The following is a 16,187-nucleotide window of genomic DNA, read 5'->3' as shown; positions in this document are numbered from 1 at the left end:
CCACGCCCAGTCCGACTCATGCACAGAAGCCACAACAAGAACAGCATCATCATCTCCAGAGGAGAGGAGCCTTCCTCTTCATCCTCCTCTTCCTCCCCGGCTGCCATTTTACAACCGCACACGCACATACACACACGCACACGGTATGATGTCACGGCATCGCGCGCCAGTAGAAAAATGTTTCCCTCCGTCCTGCGGACCCTCAGCCCCCCCCATCATCCCCCTCCCCACCGGCTCGGTTCGGCTGCGGCTCCGGTCCATCATTCCGGACCTCCGCCGCCGGGATGCGACACGGACACCGCGATGATGAACCAGCAGAACCGAACACAATCCGAACCCAGAACCGCCCACACGAACCGGTTCCAAACAGCGAAGAAAAAAAGGTGGATGCTGCGGGTCGGTACCTGATTCACGACGTCCATCATGGCGCGAGGAGAGGAGAGATGGAGGGGGGAGGAGGCGGAGGGGGAGGAGGAAGCTGCTCTACGTCATTTATTTTTTATTTACTCCGAGCGTGAAGCTGAACGTGAACACAGAGACGGGGGGGGGGGGGGTTGGGGCAAAGAGGACAAAGAAATTTATTATAGTTACTGTTTAGTTTGATCCAGTGGTGGTTAGAGGGGGGGCCCTGGGGGGGCCTGTCTGTGAGAAGCAGAAGCTCCAGCAGCTAGCGGAGGACTGGCGTTGTTTAAAGGTTTCATTTCCTCAGAAGGACTTTGGGAATGACTCGTTTCTCACCCAAACTGCATCCGACCAGAGCTGAAAAACTCTGAAAAGACTTGAAACTGCAGCTTCACATGACTTTATCTGACTATTGGAGAGAAAAAACGATACCAAGACGACTTAGAACAAAAAAAATCTTTTGGGCTGAAGACTCTGAGTTGAAGATAAGTGGGAGGCGATATTGAACAAGGGCTTCATGGATCTCAGAAGAGGCCCAGAAGCAGAAGGAATCTCAGTGAGGTTTAGGAACAACTGTAGCTGCAAACAGATGTAGATAAACTAACGAGAACAACAGGAACCTCAAGAGAGACTCATCAGATTACCAAGAAAGAAAAGTCTACATGTGGAAACAGAAACATGAAACCCAGCAGTTCCCTTCCAGCCACCAAGCAGACATGAAGATCATTCTGCGTCCTCCTCATCCAGTTTTTAGACACCAAGCAGAGGCAGGTCTACTATCAAGGCGAGCCAGGAGCAGAGTTCAGTTTCAGAGGCTGAAACATATAAAATGTGATACAGAAGAAGAGATTGAAAGAAATGCACAAGACACAAGTTGGAGAACAGCTGCTGGTTGGACTAAAATCCAGCTCAGATGCAGTTTATATTCAGGTTGTCTTTTATCAGAAGAACGAAGCGCAAACTGAAGACTGGCAGCTAATTCCTTGAATTAGCTGCTATTAGCATTAGCATGCTATTGCTATTTGCTAGCAAACTAGCCGTGTCATAATAAAGGCCTTCGTCCTCCTCAGCGCCTCGGCCATCTTTCTTTGAGCTCTGAAGGACTTCCTCTGCTTGTCTGACAGAATGTGGAGTGAAGCACCCACTGTTTCAGGGTCCAAGCCAAACAGTGGGCTGGTTTACCCGGCCTCCATCTGTTGGGCCGCTAACGTCCGGCCTAGGCTGATGGAGGTCAGTTAAGGGTTCAGGGACCTCACTGCTACATTCCAGTCCTGCTCCAGTCTTTTGGCAGGTGGTGGTTTAAACCCTGTCCATGGTCTCCAGGGTTTCACACTGGACCCCCTTTTATCTTTATTTGGTATTTTCTCAGAGAACCAGGATCTGTATCTGGTTTCTGTAATGTAGAAGATGTGGGATTTTTTATCAGCTGATTACTAACAACGGGCCCCTGCAAGCTGGATAAATCCAGATTCCTTTTGGACTTATGATCATTCTAGATTTCATTGGTAGGATTGAATTGAGGACAGTTTGTACAAACGATTGATAAAAGATGTTTCTGGAGAGTTTCTGGAGGGTTCTGCTTGTCGGCTGCAGTCCCACCTTAGTCCAGCAGAGGTCCTCAGTTCCCTTCATGTAAACTGCATGTTGTTTTCTAATCTGCTTCCTGTTTTCTATCCCATGCTCAGTGATACAAGGAAACACCAGCAACACAACCAGAGAGCAAACACCCGCCATCAGCCGGAAAATCTCAAAATCAACAAATTAAAGTTTATTTCTAAAAGCACGTCAACCGCAGCTGATCAGAGTTCTGCAGTGACTAAAACACTTCATCATACTTCTAGTACCGGGTCGTCCTCTCCATCGGGTCCGCCTTCTAGTCCCGGGTCGTCCTCTCCATCGGGACCGCCTTCTAGTACCGGGTCGTCCTCTCCATCGGGTCCGCCTTCTAGTCCCGGGTCGTCCTCTCCATCGGGACCGCCTTCTACTACCGGGTCGTCCTCTCCATTGGGTCCGCCTTCTAGTACCTGGTCATCCTCTTCATCAGGATCACCTTCTAGTACCGGGTCGTCCTCTTAATCAGGTCTGCCTCCTACTACTGGGTCGTCCTCTCCATCGGGTCCGACTTCTAGTACCGGGTCGTCCTCTTAATCAGGTCTGCCTCCTAGTACTGGGTCGTCCTCTCCATCGGGTCCGACTTCTAGTACCGGGTCGTCCTCTTCACTGGGGCCGCCTTCTAGAACTTGGTCATCCTCTTCATCAGGATCACCTTCTAGTACCGGGTCGTCCTCTCCATCGGGACCGCCTTCTAGTACCGGGTCGTCCTCTCCATCGGGACCGCCTTCTAGTACCGGGTTGTCCTCTCCATTGGGTCCGCCTTCTAATACCGGGTATTCCTCTTCATCAGGACCGCCTCCTAGTACCGGGTCTTCCTCTTCATCAGGACCGCCTTCTACTACCGGGTCGTCCTCTCCATCAGGTCCGCCTTCTAGTACCTGGTCATCCTCTTCATCAGGTCTGCCTCCTACTACTGGGTCGTCCTCTCTATCGGGTCCGCCTTCTAGTACCGGATCGTCCTCTTTATAGGGTCCAACTTCTAATACCGGGTCGTCCTCTTCATCAGGTCCGCCTTCTAGTACCGGATCGTCCTCTTTATAGTGTCCGCCTTCTAGTACCGGGTCTTCCTCTTCATCAGGACCACCTTTTTGTACCGGGTTTTCCTCTTTATCAGGACCACCTTCTAGTACCTGGTCTTCCTCTTCATCAGATCCGCCTTCTAGTACCGGATCGTCCTCTTTATCAGGTTCACCTTCTATAACCAGGTCGTCCTCTTCATCAGGACTGCCTTCTACTACCAGGTCGTCCTCTTCATCGGGACCGCCTTCTAGTACCGAGTCTTCCTCTTCATCAGGTCTGCCTCCTAGTACCGGGTCGTCCTCTCCATCAGGACCGTCTTCTAGTACCGGGTCGTCCTCTTCATCAGGTCTGCCTCCTAGTACCGGGTCTTCCTCTTCATCAGGACCGCCTTCTACTACCGGGTCTTCCTCTTCATCAGGTCCGCCTTCTAGTACCGGGTCTTCCTTTTTCATCAGGACCACCTTCTAGTACCTGGTCTTCCTCTTCATCAGGACCGCCTCCTAGTACCCGGTCTTCTTCTTCATCAGGTCCGCCTTCTAGTACCGGGTCTTCCTCTTCATCAGGACCGCCTTCTAGTACCGGTTCTTCCTCTTCATCAGGCCTGCCTTCTAGTACCGGGTCTTCCTCTTCATCGGGACCGCCTTCTACTACCGAGTCTTCCTCTTCATCAGGTCTGCCTCCTAGTACCGGGTCGTCCTCTCCATCAGGACCGTCTTCTAGTACCGGGTCGTCCTCTTCATCAGGTCTGCCTCCTAGTACCTGGTCTTCCTCTTCATCAGGACCGCCTTCTACTACCGGGTCTTCCTCTTCATCAGGTCCGCCTTCTAGTACCGGGTCTTCCTTTTTCATCAGGACCACCTTCTAGTACCTGGTCTTCCTCTTCATCAGGACCGCCTCCTAGTACCCGGTCTTCTTCTTCATCAGGTCCGCCTTCTAGTACCGGGTCTTCCTCTTCATCAGGACCGCCTTCTAGTACCGGTTCTTCCTCTTCATCAGGCCTGCCTTCTAGTACCGGGTCTTCCTCTTCATCAGGACCGCCTTCTAGTACCGGGTCTTCCTCTTCATCAGGACCACCTTCTAGTACCGGTTCTTCCTCTTCATCAGGTCAGCCTTCTTGTACCGGATCATTCTATATATCAGGATCACCTTCTAGCACCGGGTCGTCCTCTTCATCAGGTCCGCCTTCTAGTACCGGGTCGTCCTCTTCATCGGGACCGCCTTCTACTACCGGGTCGTCCTCTTCATCAGGACCCCCTTGTAGTACCAGGTCGTCCTCTTCATCAGGTCCGCCTTCCAGTACCGGGTCTTCCTCTTCATCAGTTCTGCCTCCTAGCACCGGGTCTTCCTCTTCACCAGGACCGCCTTCTAGTACCGGGTTGTCCTCTTCATCAGGACCGCCGTCTAGTACCGGGTCTTCCTCTTCATCAGGACCGCCTTTTAGTACCGGGTCTTCCTCTTCATCATGATCACCTTCTAGTACCCGGTCTTCCTCTTCATCAGGTCTGCCTCCTAGTACCCGGTCTTCCTCTTCATCAGGACCGCCTTCTAGTACCGGTTCGTCCTCTTCATCAGGACTGCCTCCTAGTACCGGGTCTTCCTCTTCATCAGGCCTGCCTTCTAATACCTGGTCTTCCTCTTCATCAGGTCTGCCTTCTACTACCGGATCGTCCTCTTTATAGGGTCCACCTTCAAGTGCCTGGTCTTCCTCTTCATCAGGACCACCTTCTAGTACCTGTTCTTCCTCTTCATCAGGACCGCCGTCTAGTACCGGGTCTTCCTCTTCATCAGGACCGCCTTTTAGTACCGGGTCTTCCTCTTCATCATGATCACCTTCTAGTACCCGGTCTTCCTCTTCATCAGGTCTGCCTCCTAGTACCCGGTCTTCCTCTTCATCAGGACCACCTTCTAGTACCTGTTCTTCCTCTTCATCAGGTCCGCCTTCTAGTACCGGAGCATCCTCTTTATCAGGATCACCTTCTACTACCGGGTCGTCCTCTCAATTGGGTCCGCCTTCTAGTACCGGGTCGTCCTCTTCATCGGGACCGCCTTCTAGTATCGGGTCTTCCTCTTCATCAGGTCTGCCTCCTAGCACCGGGTCTTCCTCTTCACCACGTCCGCCTTCTAGCACCGGGTCTTCCTCTTCATCAGGATCACCTTCTACTACCGGGTCATCCTCTTCATCAGGTCTGCCTCCTAATACCGGGTCTTCCACTTCATCGGGTCCGCCTTCTAGTACCGGGCCTTCCTCTTCATCAGGACCGCCTTCGAGTACCAGATCGTCCTTTTCATCGGGACCACTTTGTAGTCCCGGGTCTTCCTCTTCATCGGGACCACCTTCTAATACCGGGTCGTCCTCTTCATCAGGACCACCTTCTAGTACCGGGTCGTCCTCTTCATCAGGACCACCTTCTAGTACCGGGTCGTCCTCTTCATCAGGACCACCTTCTACTACCGGGTCTTCCTCTTCATCAGGACCTCCTTCTAGTGCCGGATCGTCTTCTTTATAGGATCCACCTTCTAGTACCTGGTCTTCCTCTTCATCAGGTCCGACTTCTAGTACGGGATCGTCCTTTTTATAGGGTCCACCTTCTAGTACCTGGTCTTCCTCTTCAACAGGTCCACCTTCTAGTACCGGATCGTCCTCTGTATAGGGTCCACATACTACTACTGGGTCGTCCTCTTCATCAGGTCCGCCTTCTAGTATCGGGTCTTCCTCTTCAGCAGGTCCGCCTACTAGTACCGGGGTCTTCCTCTTCATCAGGACCACCTTCTAGTACCTGGTCTTCCTCTTCATCAGGTCCACCTTCTAGTATCGGATCGTCCTCTTTATAAGGTCCACCTTCTAGTACCGGGTCTTCCTCTTCATCAGGACCTCCTTCTAGTACCGGGTCGTCCTCTTCATCAGGACCGCCTTCTATTACCGGGTCGTCCTCTCCATCGGGTCCGCCTTCTAGCAACGGGCCTTCCTCTTCATCAGGACCTCCTTCTAGTACCATGTCTTCCTCTTCATCGGGTCCGCCTCCTAGTACCTGGTCATCCTCTTCATCAGGACCGCCTTCTAGTACCGGGTCGTCCTCTCCATTGGGTCCGCCTTCTAGTACCGGGTCGTCCTCTTCATCGGGACCGCCTTCTAGTATCGGGTCTTCCTCTTCATCAGCTCTGCCTCCTAGCACCGGGTCTTCCTCTTCACCACGTCCGCCTTCTAGTACCGGGTCTTCCTCTTCATCAGGATCACCTTCTACTACCGGGTCGTCCTCTTCATCAGGTCCACCTTCTACTACCGGATCGTCCTCTTTATAAGGTCCACCTTCTAGTACCGGGTCTTCCTCTTCATCAGGACCTCCTTCTAATACCGGGTCGTCCTCTTCATCAGGACCGCCTTCTATTACCGGGTCGTCCTCTCCATCGGGTCCGCCTTCTAGCACCGGGCCTTCCTCTTCATCAGGACCTCCTTCTAGTACCTGTTCTTCCTCTTCATCAGGTCTGCCTTCTAGTACCGGAGCATCCTCTTTATCAGGATCACCTTCTACTACCGGGTCGTCCTCTTCATCAGGTCCACCTTCTGGTACCGGGTCTTCCACTTCATCGGGTCCGCCTTCTAGTACCGGGCCTTCCTCTTCATCAGGACCGCCTTCTAGTACCAGATCGTCCTCTTCATCGGGACCACCTTCTACTACCGGGTCGTCCTCTTCATCAGGACTACCTTCTTGTACCGGGTCTTCCTCTTCATCAGGACCTCCTTCTAGTACCGGATCGTCCTCTTTATAGGATCCACCTTCTAGTACCTGGTCTTCCTCTTCATCAGGTCTGCCTCCTAGTACCCGGTCTTCCTCTTCATCAGGACCGCCTTCTAGTACCGGTTCGTCCTCTTCATCAGGACTGCCTCCTAGTACCGGGTCTTCCTCTTCATCAGGCCTGCCTTCTAATACCTGGTCTTCCTCTTCATCAGGTCTGCCTTCTACTACCGGATCGTCCTCTTTATAGGGTCCACCTTCAAGTGCCTGGTCTTCCTCTTCATCAGGACCACCTTCTAGTACCTGTTCTTCCTCTTCATCAGGTCCGCCTTCTAGTACCGGAGCATCCTCTTTATCAGGATCACCTTCTACTACCGGGTCGTCCTCTCAATTGGGTCCGCCTTCTAGTACCGGGTCGTCCTCTTCATCGGGACCGCCTTCTAGTATCGGGTCTTCCTCTTCATCAGGTCTGCCTCCTAGCACCGGGTCTTCCTCTTCACCACGTCCGCCTTCTAGTACCGGGTCTTCCTCTTCATCAGGATCACCTTCTACTACCGGGTCATCCTCTTCATCAGGTCTGCCTCCTAATACCGGGTCTTCCACTTCATCGGGTCCGCCTTCTAGTACCGGGCCTTCCTCTTCATCAGGACCGCCTTCGAGTACCAGATCGTCCTCTTCATCGGGACCACTTTGTAGTCCCGGGTCTTCCTCTTCATCGGGACCACCTTCTAATACCGGGTCGTCCTCTTCATCAGGACCACCTTCTAGTACCGGGTCGTCCTCTTCATCAGGACCACCTTCTAGTACCGGGTCGTCCTCTTCATCAGGACCACCTTCTACTACCGGGTCTTCCTCTTCATCAGGACCTCCTTCTAGTGCCGGATCGTCTTCTTTATAGGATCCACCTTCTAGTACCTGGTCTTCCTCTTCATCAGGTCCGACTTCTAGTACGGGATCGTCCTTTTTATAGGGTCCACCTTCTAGTACCTGGTCTTCCTCTTCAACAGGTCCACCTTCTAGTACCGGATCGTCCTCTGTATAGGGTCCACATACTACTACTGGGTCGTCCTCTTCATCAGGTCCGCCTTCTAGTATCGGGTCTTCCTCTTCAGCAGGTCCGCCTACTAGTACCGGGGTCTTCCTCTTCATCAGGACCACCTTCTAGTACCTGGTCTTCCTCTTCATCAGGTCCACCTTCTAGTATCGGATCGTCCTCTTTATAAGGTCCACCTTCTAGTACCGGGTCTTCCTCTTCATCAGGACCTCCTTCTAGTACCGGGTCGTCCTCTTCATCAGGACCGCCTTCTATTACCGGGTCGTCCTCTCCATCGGGTCCGCCTTCTAGCAACGGGCCTTCCTCTTCATCAGGACCTCCTTCTAGTACCATGTCTTCCTCTTCATCGGGTCCGCCTCCTAGTACCTGGTCATCCTCTTCATCAGGACCGCCTTCTAGTACCGGGTCGTCCTCTCCATTGGGTCCGCCTTCTAGTACCGGGTCGTCCTCTTCATCGGGACCGCCTTCTAGTATCGGGTCTTCCTCTTCATCAGCTCTGCCTCCTAGCACCGGGTCTTCCTCTTCACCACGTCCGCCTTCTAGTACCGGGTCTTCCTCTTCATCAGGATCACCTTCTACTACCGGGTCGTCCTCTTCATCAGGTCCACCTTCTACTACCGGATCGTCCTCTTTATAAGGTCCACCTTCTAGTACCGGGTCTTCCTCTTCATCAGGACCTCCTTCTAATACCGGGTCGTCCTCTTCATCAGGACCGCCTTCTATTACCGGGTCGTCCTCTCCATCGGGTCCGCCTTCTAGCACCGGGCCTTCCTCTTCATCAGGACCTCCTTCTAGTACCTGTTCTTCCTCTTCATCAGGTCTGCCTTCTAGTACCGGAGCATCCTCTTTATCAGGATCACCTTCTACTACCGGGTCGTCCTCTTCATCAGGTCCACCTTCTGGTACCGGGTCTTCCACTTCATCGGGTCCGCCTTCTAGTACCGGGCCTTCCTCTTCATCAGGACCGCCTTCTAGTACCAGATCGTCCTCTTCATCGGGACCACTTTGTAGTCCCGGGTCTTCCTCTTCATCGGGACCACCTTCTACTACCGGGTCGTCCTCTTCATCAGGACCACCTTCTAGTACCGGGTCGTCCTCTTCATCAGGACCACCTTCTACTACCGGGTCTTCCTCTTCATCAGGACCACCTTCTACTACCGGGTCGTCCTCTTCATCAGGACTACCTTCTTGTACCGGGTCTTCCTCTTCATCAGGACCTCCTTCTAGTACCGGATCGTCCTCTTTATAGGATCCACCTTCTAGTACCTGGTCTTCCTCTTCATCAGGTCCGACTTCTAGTACCCGGTCGTCCTCTTCATCAGGACCACCTTCTAGTACAGGGTCGTCCTCTTCATCAGGATCACCTTCTTCTACAGGGTCTTCCTCTTCATCAGGACCTCCTTCTAGTACCCGGTCTTCCTCTTCATCAGGCCTGCCTTCTAATACCTGGTCTTCCTCTTCATCAGGTCTGCCTTCTACTACCGGATCGTCCTCTTTATAGGGTCCACCTTCAAGTGCCTGGTCTTCCTCTTCATCAGGACCACCTTCTAGTACCTGTTCTTCCTCTTCATCAGGTCCGCCTTCTAGTACCGGAGCATCCTCTTTATCAGGATCACCTTCTACTACCGGGTCGTCCTCTCAATTGGGTCCGCCTTCTAGTACCGGGTCGTCCTCTTCATCGGGACCGCCTTCTAGTATCGGGTCTTCCTCTTCATCAGGTCTGCCTCCTAGCACCGGGTCTTCCTCTTCACCACGTCCGCCTTCTAGCACCGGGTCTTCCTCTTCATCAGGATCACCTTCTACTACCGGGTCATCCTCTTCATCAGGTCTGCCTCCTAATACCGGGTCTTCCACTTCATCGGGTCCGCCTTCTAGTACCGGGCCTTCCTCTTCATCAGGACCGCCTTCGAGTACCAGATCGTCCTCTTCATCGGGACCACTTTGTAGTCCCGGGTCTTCCTCTTCATCGGGACCACCTTCTAATACCGGGTCGTCCTCTTCATCAGGACCACCTTCTAGTACCGGGTCGTCCTCTTCATCAGGACCACCTTCTAGTACCGGGTCGTCCTCTTCATCAGGACCACCTTCTACTACCGGGTCTTCCTCTTCATCAGGACCTCCTTCTACTACCGGGTCGTCCTCTCCATTGGGTCCGCCTTCTAGTACCGGGTCGTCCTCTTCATCGGGACCGCCTTCTAGTACCGGGTGTTCCTCTTCATCAGGTCTGCCTCCTAGCACCGGGTCCTGCTCTTCATCAGGACCGCCTTCTTGCACCGGGTCGTCCTCTTCATCAGGTCTGCCCCCTAGTAGCGGGTCTTCCTCTTCATCAGGTCCGCCTTCTAGTACCGGATCGTCTTCTTTATAGGGTCCACCTTCTCGTACCTTGTCTTTCTCTTCATCAGGACCACCTTCTAGTACCGGGTCTTCCTCTTCATCAGGTCCGACTTCTAGCACCGGGTCGTCCTCTTCATTGGGTCCGCCTTCTAGTACCGGGTCGTCCTCTTCATTGGGACCGCCTTCTAGTACCGGGTCGTCCTCTTCATCAGGACCGCCTTCTAGCACCGGGTCGTCCTCTCCATCGGGTCCGCCCTCTAGTACTGGGTCGTCCTCTTCATGAGGACCTCCTTCTAGTACCGGGCCTTCCTCTTCATCAGGACCTCCTTCTAGTACCATGTCTTCCTTTTCATCAGGTCTGCCTCCTAGTACCGGGTCTTCCTCTTCATCAGGCCTGCCTTCTAGTACCGGGTCTTCCTCTTCATCAGGACCGCCTTCTAGTACCGGGTCGTCCTCTTCATCAGGTCCGCCTTCTAGTACCGGGTCTTCCTTTTCATCAGGTCTGCCTTCTAGTACCTGGTCTTCCTCTTCAGCAGGTCCGCCTACTAGTACCGGGGTCTTCCTCTTCATCAGGACCACCTTCTAATACCTGGTCTTCCTCTTGATCAGGTCCACCTTCTAGTACCGGATCGTCCTTTTTACAGGGTCCACCTTCTACTACCTGGTTTTCCTCTTCATCAGGTCCACCTTCTAGTACCGGGTCTTCTTTTTCATCAGGACCACCTTCTAGTACCTGGTCTTCCTCTTCAGCAGGTCCGCCTACTAGTTCCGGGGTCTTCCTCGTCATCAGGACCACCTTCTAGTACCTGGTCTTCCTCTTCATCAGGTCCACCTTCTAGTATCGGGTCTTCTTTTTCATCAGGACCACCTTCTAGTACCTGGTCTTCCTCTTCAGCAGGTCCGCCTACTAGTTCCGGGGTCTTCCTCGTCATCAGGACCACCTTCTAGTACCTGGTCTTCCTCTTCATCAGGTCCACCTTCTAGTACCGGATCGTCCTCTTTATAAGGTCCACCTTCTAGTATCGGGTCTTCCTCTTTATCAGGACCTCCTTCTAGTACCGTGTCGTCCTCTTCATCAGGACCGCCTTCTATTACCGGGTCGTCCTCTTCATCGGGTCCGCCTTCTAGCACCGGGCCTTCCTCTTCATCAGGACCTCCTTCTAGTACCATGTCTTCCTCTTCATCGGGTCCGCCTCCTAGTACCTGGTCATCCTCTTCATCAGGACCACCTTCTTGTACCGGGTCGTCCTCTTCATCAGGACCGCGTTCTAGTACCGGGTCGTCCTCTTTATCAGGTCCGCCTTCTTGTACCGGGTCGTCCTCTTCATCAGGACCTCCTTCTAGTACCGGGTCGTCCTCTTCATCAGGTTTGCCTCCTAGTACCGGGTCTTCCTCTTCATCAGGTCTGCCTTCTAGTACCGGGTCTTCCTCTTCATCAGGACCGCCTTCTAGTACCGGGTCGTCCTCTTTATAGGGTCCACCTTCTACTACCGGGTCTTCCTCTTCATCAGGACCACCTTCTAGTACCTGTTCTTCCTCTTTATATGGTCCACCTTCTAGTACCTTCTCTTAATCTTCTTCAGGACCACCTTCTAGTACCAGGTCGTCCTCTTCATCAGGACCGCCTTCTATTACCGGGTCGTCCTCTCCATCGGGTCCGCCTTCTAGCACCGGGCCTTCCTCTTCATTACGTCCGACTTCTAGCACCGGGTCGTCCTCTTCATCAGGACCTCCTTCTAGTACCGGTTCGCCCTCTTCATCAGGTCCGCCTTCTAGTACTGGATCGTCCTCTTTATAGGGTCCACCTTCTATTACCGGGTCTTCCTCTTCATCAGGCCTGCCTTCTAATACCTGGTCTTCCTCTTCATCAGGTCCGCCTTCTAGTACCGGATCATCGTCTTTATAGGGTCCACCTTCAAGTACCTGGTCTTCCTCTTCATCAGGACCACCTTCTAGTACCTGTTCTTCCTCTTCATCAGGTCCGCCTTCTAGTACCGGAGCATCCTCTTTATCAGGATCACCTTCTAGTACCGGGTCGTCCTCTCAATTGGGTCCGCCTTCTAGTACCGGGTCGTCCTCTTCATCGGGACCGCCTTCTAGTATCGGGTCTTCCTCTTCATCAGGTCTGCCTCCTAGCACCGGGTCTTCCTCTTCACCACGTCCGCCTTCTTGTACCGGGTCTTCCTCTTCATCAGGATCACCTTCTACTACCGGGTCTTCCTCTTCATTAGGCCTGCCTCCTAATACCGGGTCTTCCACTTCATCGGGTCCGCCTTCTAGTACCGGGCCTTCCTCTTCATCAGGACCGCCTTCTAGTACCAGATCGTCCTCTTCATCGGGACCACTTTGTAGTCCCGGGTCTTCCTCTTCATCGGGACCACCTTCTAATACCGGGTCGTCCTCTTCATCAAGACCACCTTCTAGTACTGGGTCGTCCTCTTCATCAGGATCACCTTCTTCTACAGAGTCTTCCTCTTCATCAGGCCTGCCTTCTAGTACCGGGTCGTCCTCTTCATCAGGTCCGCCTTCTAGTACTGGGTCTTCCTTTTTATCAGGTCTGCCTTCTAGTACCTGGTTTTCCTCTTCAGCAGGTCCGCCTACTAGTACCGGGGTCTTCCTCTTCATCACGACCACCTTCTAGTACCTGGTCTTCCTCTTCATCAGGTCCACCTTCTAGTACCGGATCGTCCTTTTTATGGGATCCACCTTCTAGTACCTGGTCTTCCTCTTCATCAGGTCCACCTCCTAGTACCGGATCGTCCTCTTTATAGGGTCCACCTTCTAGTTCCGGGTCGTCCTCTTCATCAGGTCCGCCTTCTAGTACATGGTCTTCTTTTTCATCAGGACCACCTTCTAGTACCTGGTCTTCCTCTTCAGCAGGTCCGCCTACTAGTACCGGGGTCTTCCTCTTCATCAGAACCACCTTCTAGTACCTGGTCTTCCTCTTCATCAGGTCCACCTTCTAGTACCGGATCGTCCTCTTTATAGGGTCCGCCTTCTAGTACCGGGTCTTCTTTTTCATCACGACCACCTTCTAGTACCTGGTCTTCCTCTTCAGCAGGTCCGCCTACTAGTACCTGGGTCTTCCTCTTCATCAGGACCACCTTCTAGTACCTGGTTTTCCTCTTCATCAGGTCTACCTTCTAGTACCGGATCGTCCTCTTTATAGGTTCCACCTTCTAGTACCGGGTCTTCCTCTTTATCAGGTCCGACTTCTAGCACCGGGTCGTCCTCTTCATGAGGACCCCCTTCTAGCACCGGGCCTTCCTCTTCATCAGGACCTCCTTCTAGTACCATGTCTTCCTCTTCATCGGGTCCGCCTCCTAGTACCTGGTCATCCTCTTCATCAGGACCGCCTTCTAGTACCAGGCCTTCCTCTTCATCAGGACCGCCTTCTAGTACCGGGTCTTCCTCTTCATCAGGTCCGCCTTCTAGCATCGGATCGTCCTCTTTATAGGGTCTGCCTTCTAGTACCGGGTCTTCTTCTTCATCAGGACCTCGTTCTAGTACCAGGCCTTCCTCTTCATCAGGACCGCCTTCTAGTACCGGGTCTTCCTCTTCATCAGGTCTGCCTTCTAGTACCGGGTCGTCCTCTTCATTAGGTCCACCTTCTAGTACCGGGTCGTCCTCTTCATTAGGTCCGCCTTCTAGTACCGGATCGTCCTCGTCATCAGGACCACCTTGTAGTACCGGGTCGTCCTCTTCATCGGGTCCACCTTCTAGTACCGGGTCAGACCCCCTCTTTAATCCTGGTGTGATAGATGAAGCAGGTGGTGGAAACCTTCCTCAGAGGTTTTCTCCATATTAACATGACAGCATCACACAGTTGCTGCAGGTTTGTCGGCTGCATCCATGATGAGAATCTCCCGTTCCACCACATCCCAAAGCTGCTCTACTGGACTGAGATCTGGTGGCTGTGGAGGCCGTTGGAGTCCAGTGAAGTCATCGTCATGTTCTAGAAAGCAGGTGGAGATGATCTGAGCTTTGTGACATGGTGCATTATCCTGCTGGGAAACCCGCATATCCGATTTATTCCGATCTTTTTACATCTGAGCATGTACAACAAGCTGTCACTTCCATCCCAAATGAGTTTGTCTTACCGAGATGATGCCAAATTCTGAAAAAAATGGATGTTTGTGGTTGACATAAATTGTAAATGTAAAGCTGGATAGCGATCATAAACTTCATAATAAAGTAGATAAAGTGGGTTTTGGAGGACTTCCTCCAAATGTCCAATAAAACATGTTAATTATTTTAACTTGACTCTAAAAGTGAACGAGTGACCTCACTTAGGATAAAACCGGTACAGACCATGGATAGATAACCAGACCTGCATGTTATCTAACAGGAAGTGGAATTAGGTATGAGGCTATTCTAGTCAAACATTTAGCACTTACATCATCATTTCCAGAAGGAGCATGTCGTCATGGTAACTTCTTCCATGTCCCACATTACAGTAACGGCTCTTCATCGTTCCTATTAACTCATCATCATCATCACGATTTTACCTCTATGTCATCTGCTGAGGGCTAACTCCACAGCGCCATCTAGTCGTGCCCCATTACTGCACCCTATTAGTCTTTGTTTACATATTCCACTTGCCAGGGCGGATGAAAAATCCTCTTCGAGGATTGGCTGAAACCCAACAGGAAGTCTGCCATTTTTCTTTTGGCGGGTTAGGATCATTTTTCTGTAAATATAGAGGTGTTCTTCTATCTTTTACATCTTTTATATAGTTTTTCACTTATTTCCGTGTGCTTAGACGCCATTATGTTTGCATAATGACAATAAAGATCTTGAATTTACAGACTCATTGGTTAAATCATCAGGAAGTCAGCCATTTTGAACTGAAGCGTAATAGTTGCTCTAATTTTGGCTCTTGTTCCTGAAACTTGTTCAGGATGAGCATACAGCCCTATTGAAAATCTTTACGATACGTCAATGAGCACGACTGCGCCCGCTCGATGTTGATGCGTCGCCTGCTGGACACGCATGTCAGCACGCTTTTATCACCACAGCCATCAAACCTTTACAACCAAATTAATTCCATCCTGACTGAAGACAGGACTGACAAGCTCCAACATTGACTTATCATCGCCCTGATTTATGTGGTCTTGTTTTGTGATTTTCAACAGTGGTGGGACCAGGGAAATGAGACGTTGTCATTATCAAACACGTTCCTGCGAGATCTGGTCCTGTTTTTACTTGGTACTGGATCAAGATGAGATCTTTAAGTACGGCACACCAACAGCTGCAAAGAAGAACGTGGACAAGGTTTGTGTTTTTGGTCTTTATTGGAGGTAAATGGAGATTCAGGCAGATCTGGTTCTCAGCTGAACTCAGCAGATCTCAACACCTGAAGAGGTTTTCAGGGTAATCCGGGTGTGGAGTAAAAAGCCCTTAACTGCTAGGAAACTGTTCGATGTGGCGGAAAGAAAAAAATATGATGGAAACAAAAGTTTAGATGAAACAAAAACATGAGAATCCAATAAAAATCTGGTTCTCAGAATAGAAAATGTCAAACATGTCGAAGAAAAACTGAAAAAAAGTCTCTTCTGGGAAATCAAAAACACAACTTCAGTTCATCTGCAGACGTCACCAGGTACAAGAATAAAGTCAGGGGTCGTCCTCGGAGGACATCAGATGTCCTCACGTCCAACCAAAAACCAGAGACGACTGAAGTTTAATCACAAACAGAAAATCATCTGAGCATCTTCAGCAGGTCACAGTCAGGCCAGAACAGAAGAGGTCCATTTACTTCCCAAAACTCAGATACATCTCATCACAACATTGTTTTTTTAACCCGAAGACTCCACTTCCGTCACAATTCAACCTTATTCATTACAATAAAACTAGATTTGGGTCTATTTAATCTAAATTTAAAGTTAATTAGAAAACTGCAGACATGGAAATCAAACCAACACATGATTCTGACAATAATCTGGATTAAAAGTTTGGACTGAGATCGGCTGAAATGATGTGGACTGACAGTTACATATTCTTATAAAATTCAAAAATATACTTTTATA

At 51.3% G+C, this 16,187-nt stretch overlaps 1 protein-coding gene across 1 annotated transcript in view; it reads right to left on the bottom strand.

The window, feature by feature from the left end:
- The window catches only part of sypa (synaptophysin a), a 29,948-nt gene extending 29,484 nt beyond the window's left edge, over positions 1 to 464 (bottom strand). The window contains exon 1 of the mRNA XM_042002894.1: positions 405 to 464. Coding sequence (XP_041858828.1) covers positions 405 to 425 — 21 coding nt within the window. The 5' untranslated portion in view covers positions 426 to 464. The remainder of the gene's footprint in view (positions 1 to 404) is intronic.
- Positions 465 to 16,187: the final 15,723 nt, after the last annotated feature.

Source organism: Melanotaenia boesemani, chromosome 13, assembly GCF_017639745.1.
Source record: "Melanotaenia boesemani isolate fMelBoe1 chromosome 13, fMelBoe1.pri, whole genome shotgun sequence".
Lineage (NCBI taxonomy): Eukaryota > Metazoa > Chordata > Actinopteri > Atheriniformes > Melanotaeniidae > Melanotaenia > Melanotaenia boesemani.
The sequence above is the reverse complement of the archived record's forward strand: the minus strand, read 5'-3'. Positions and strand labels throughout refer to the sequence as shown.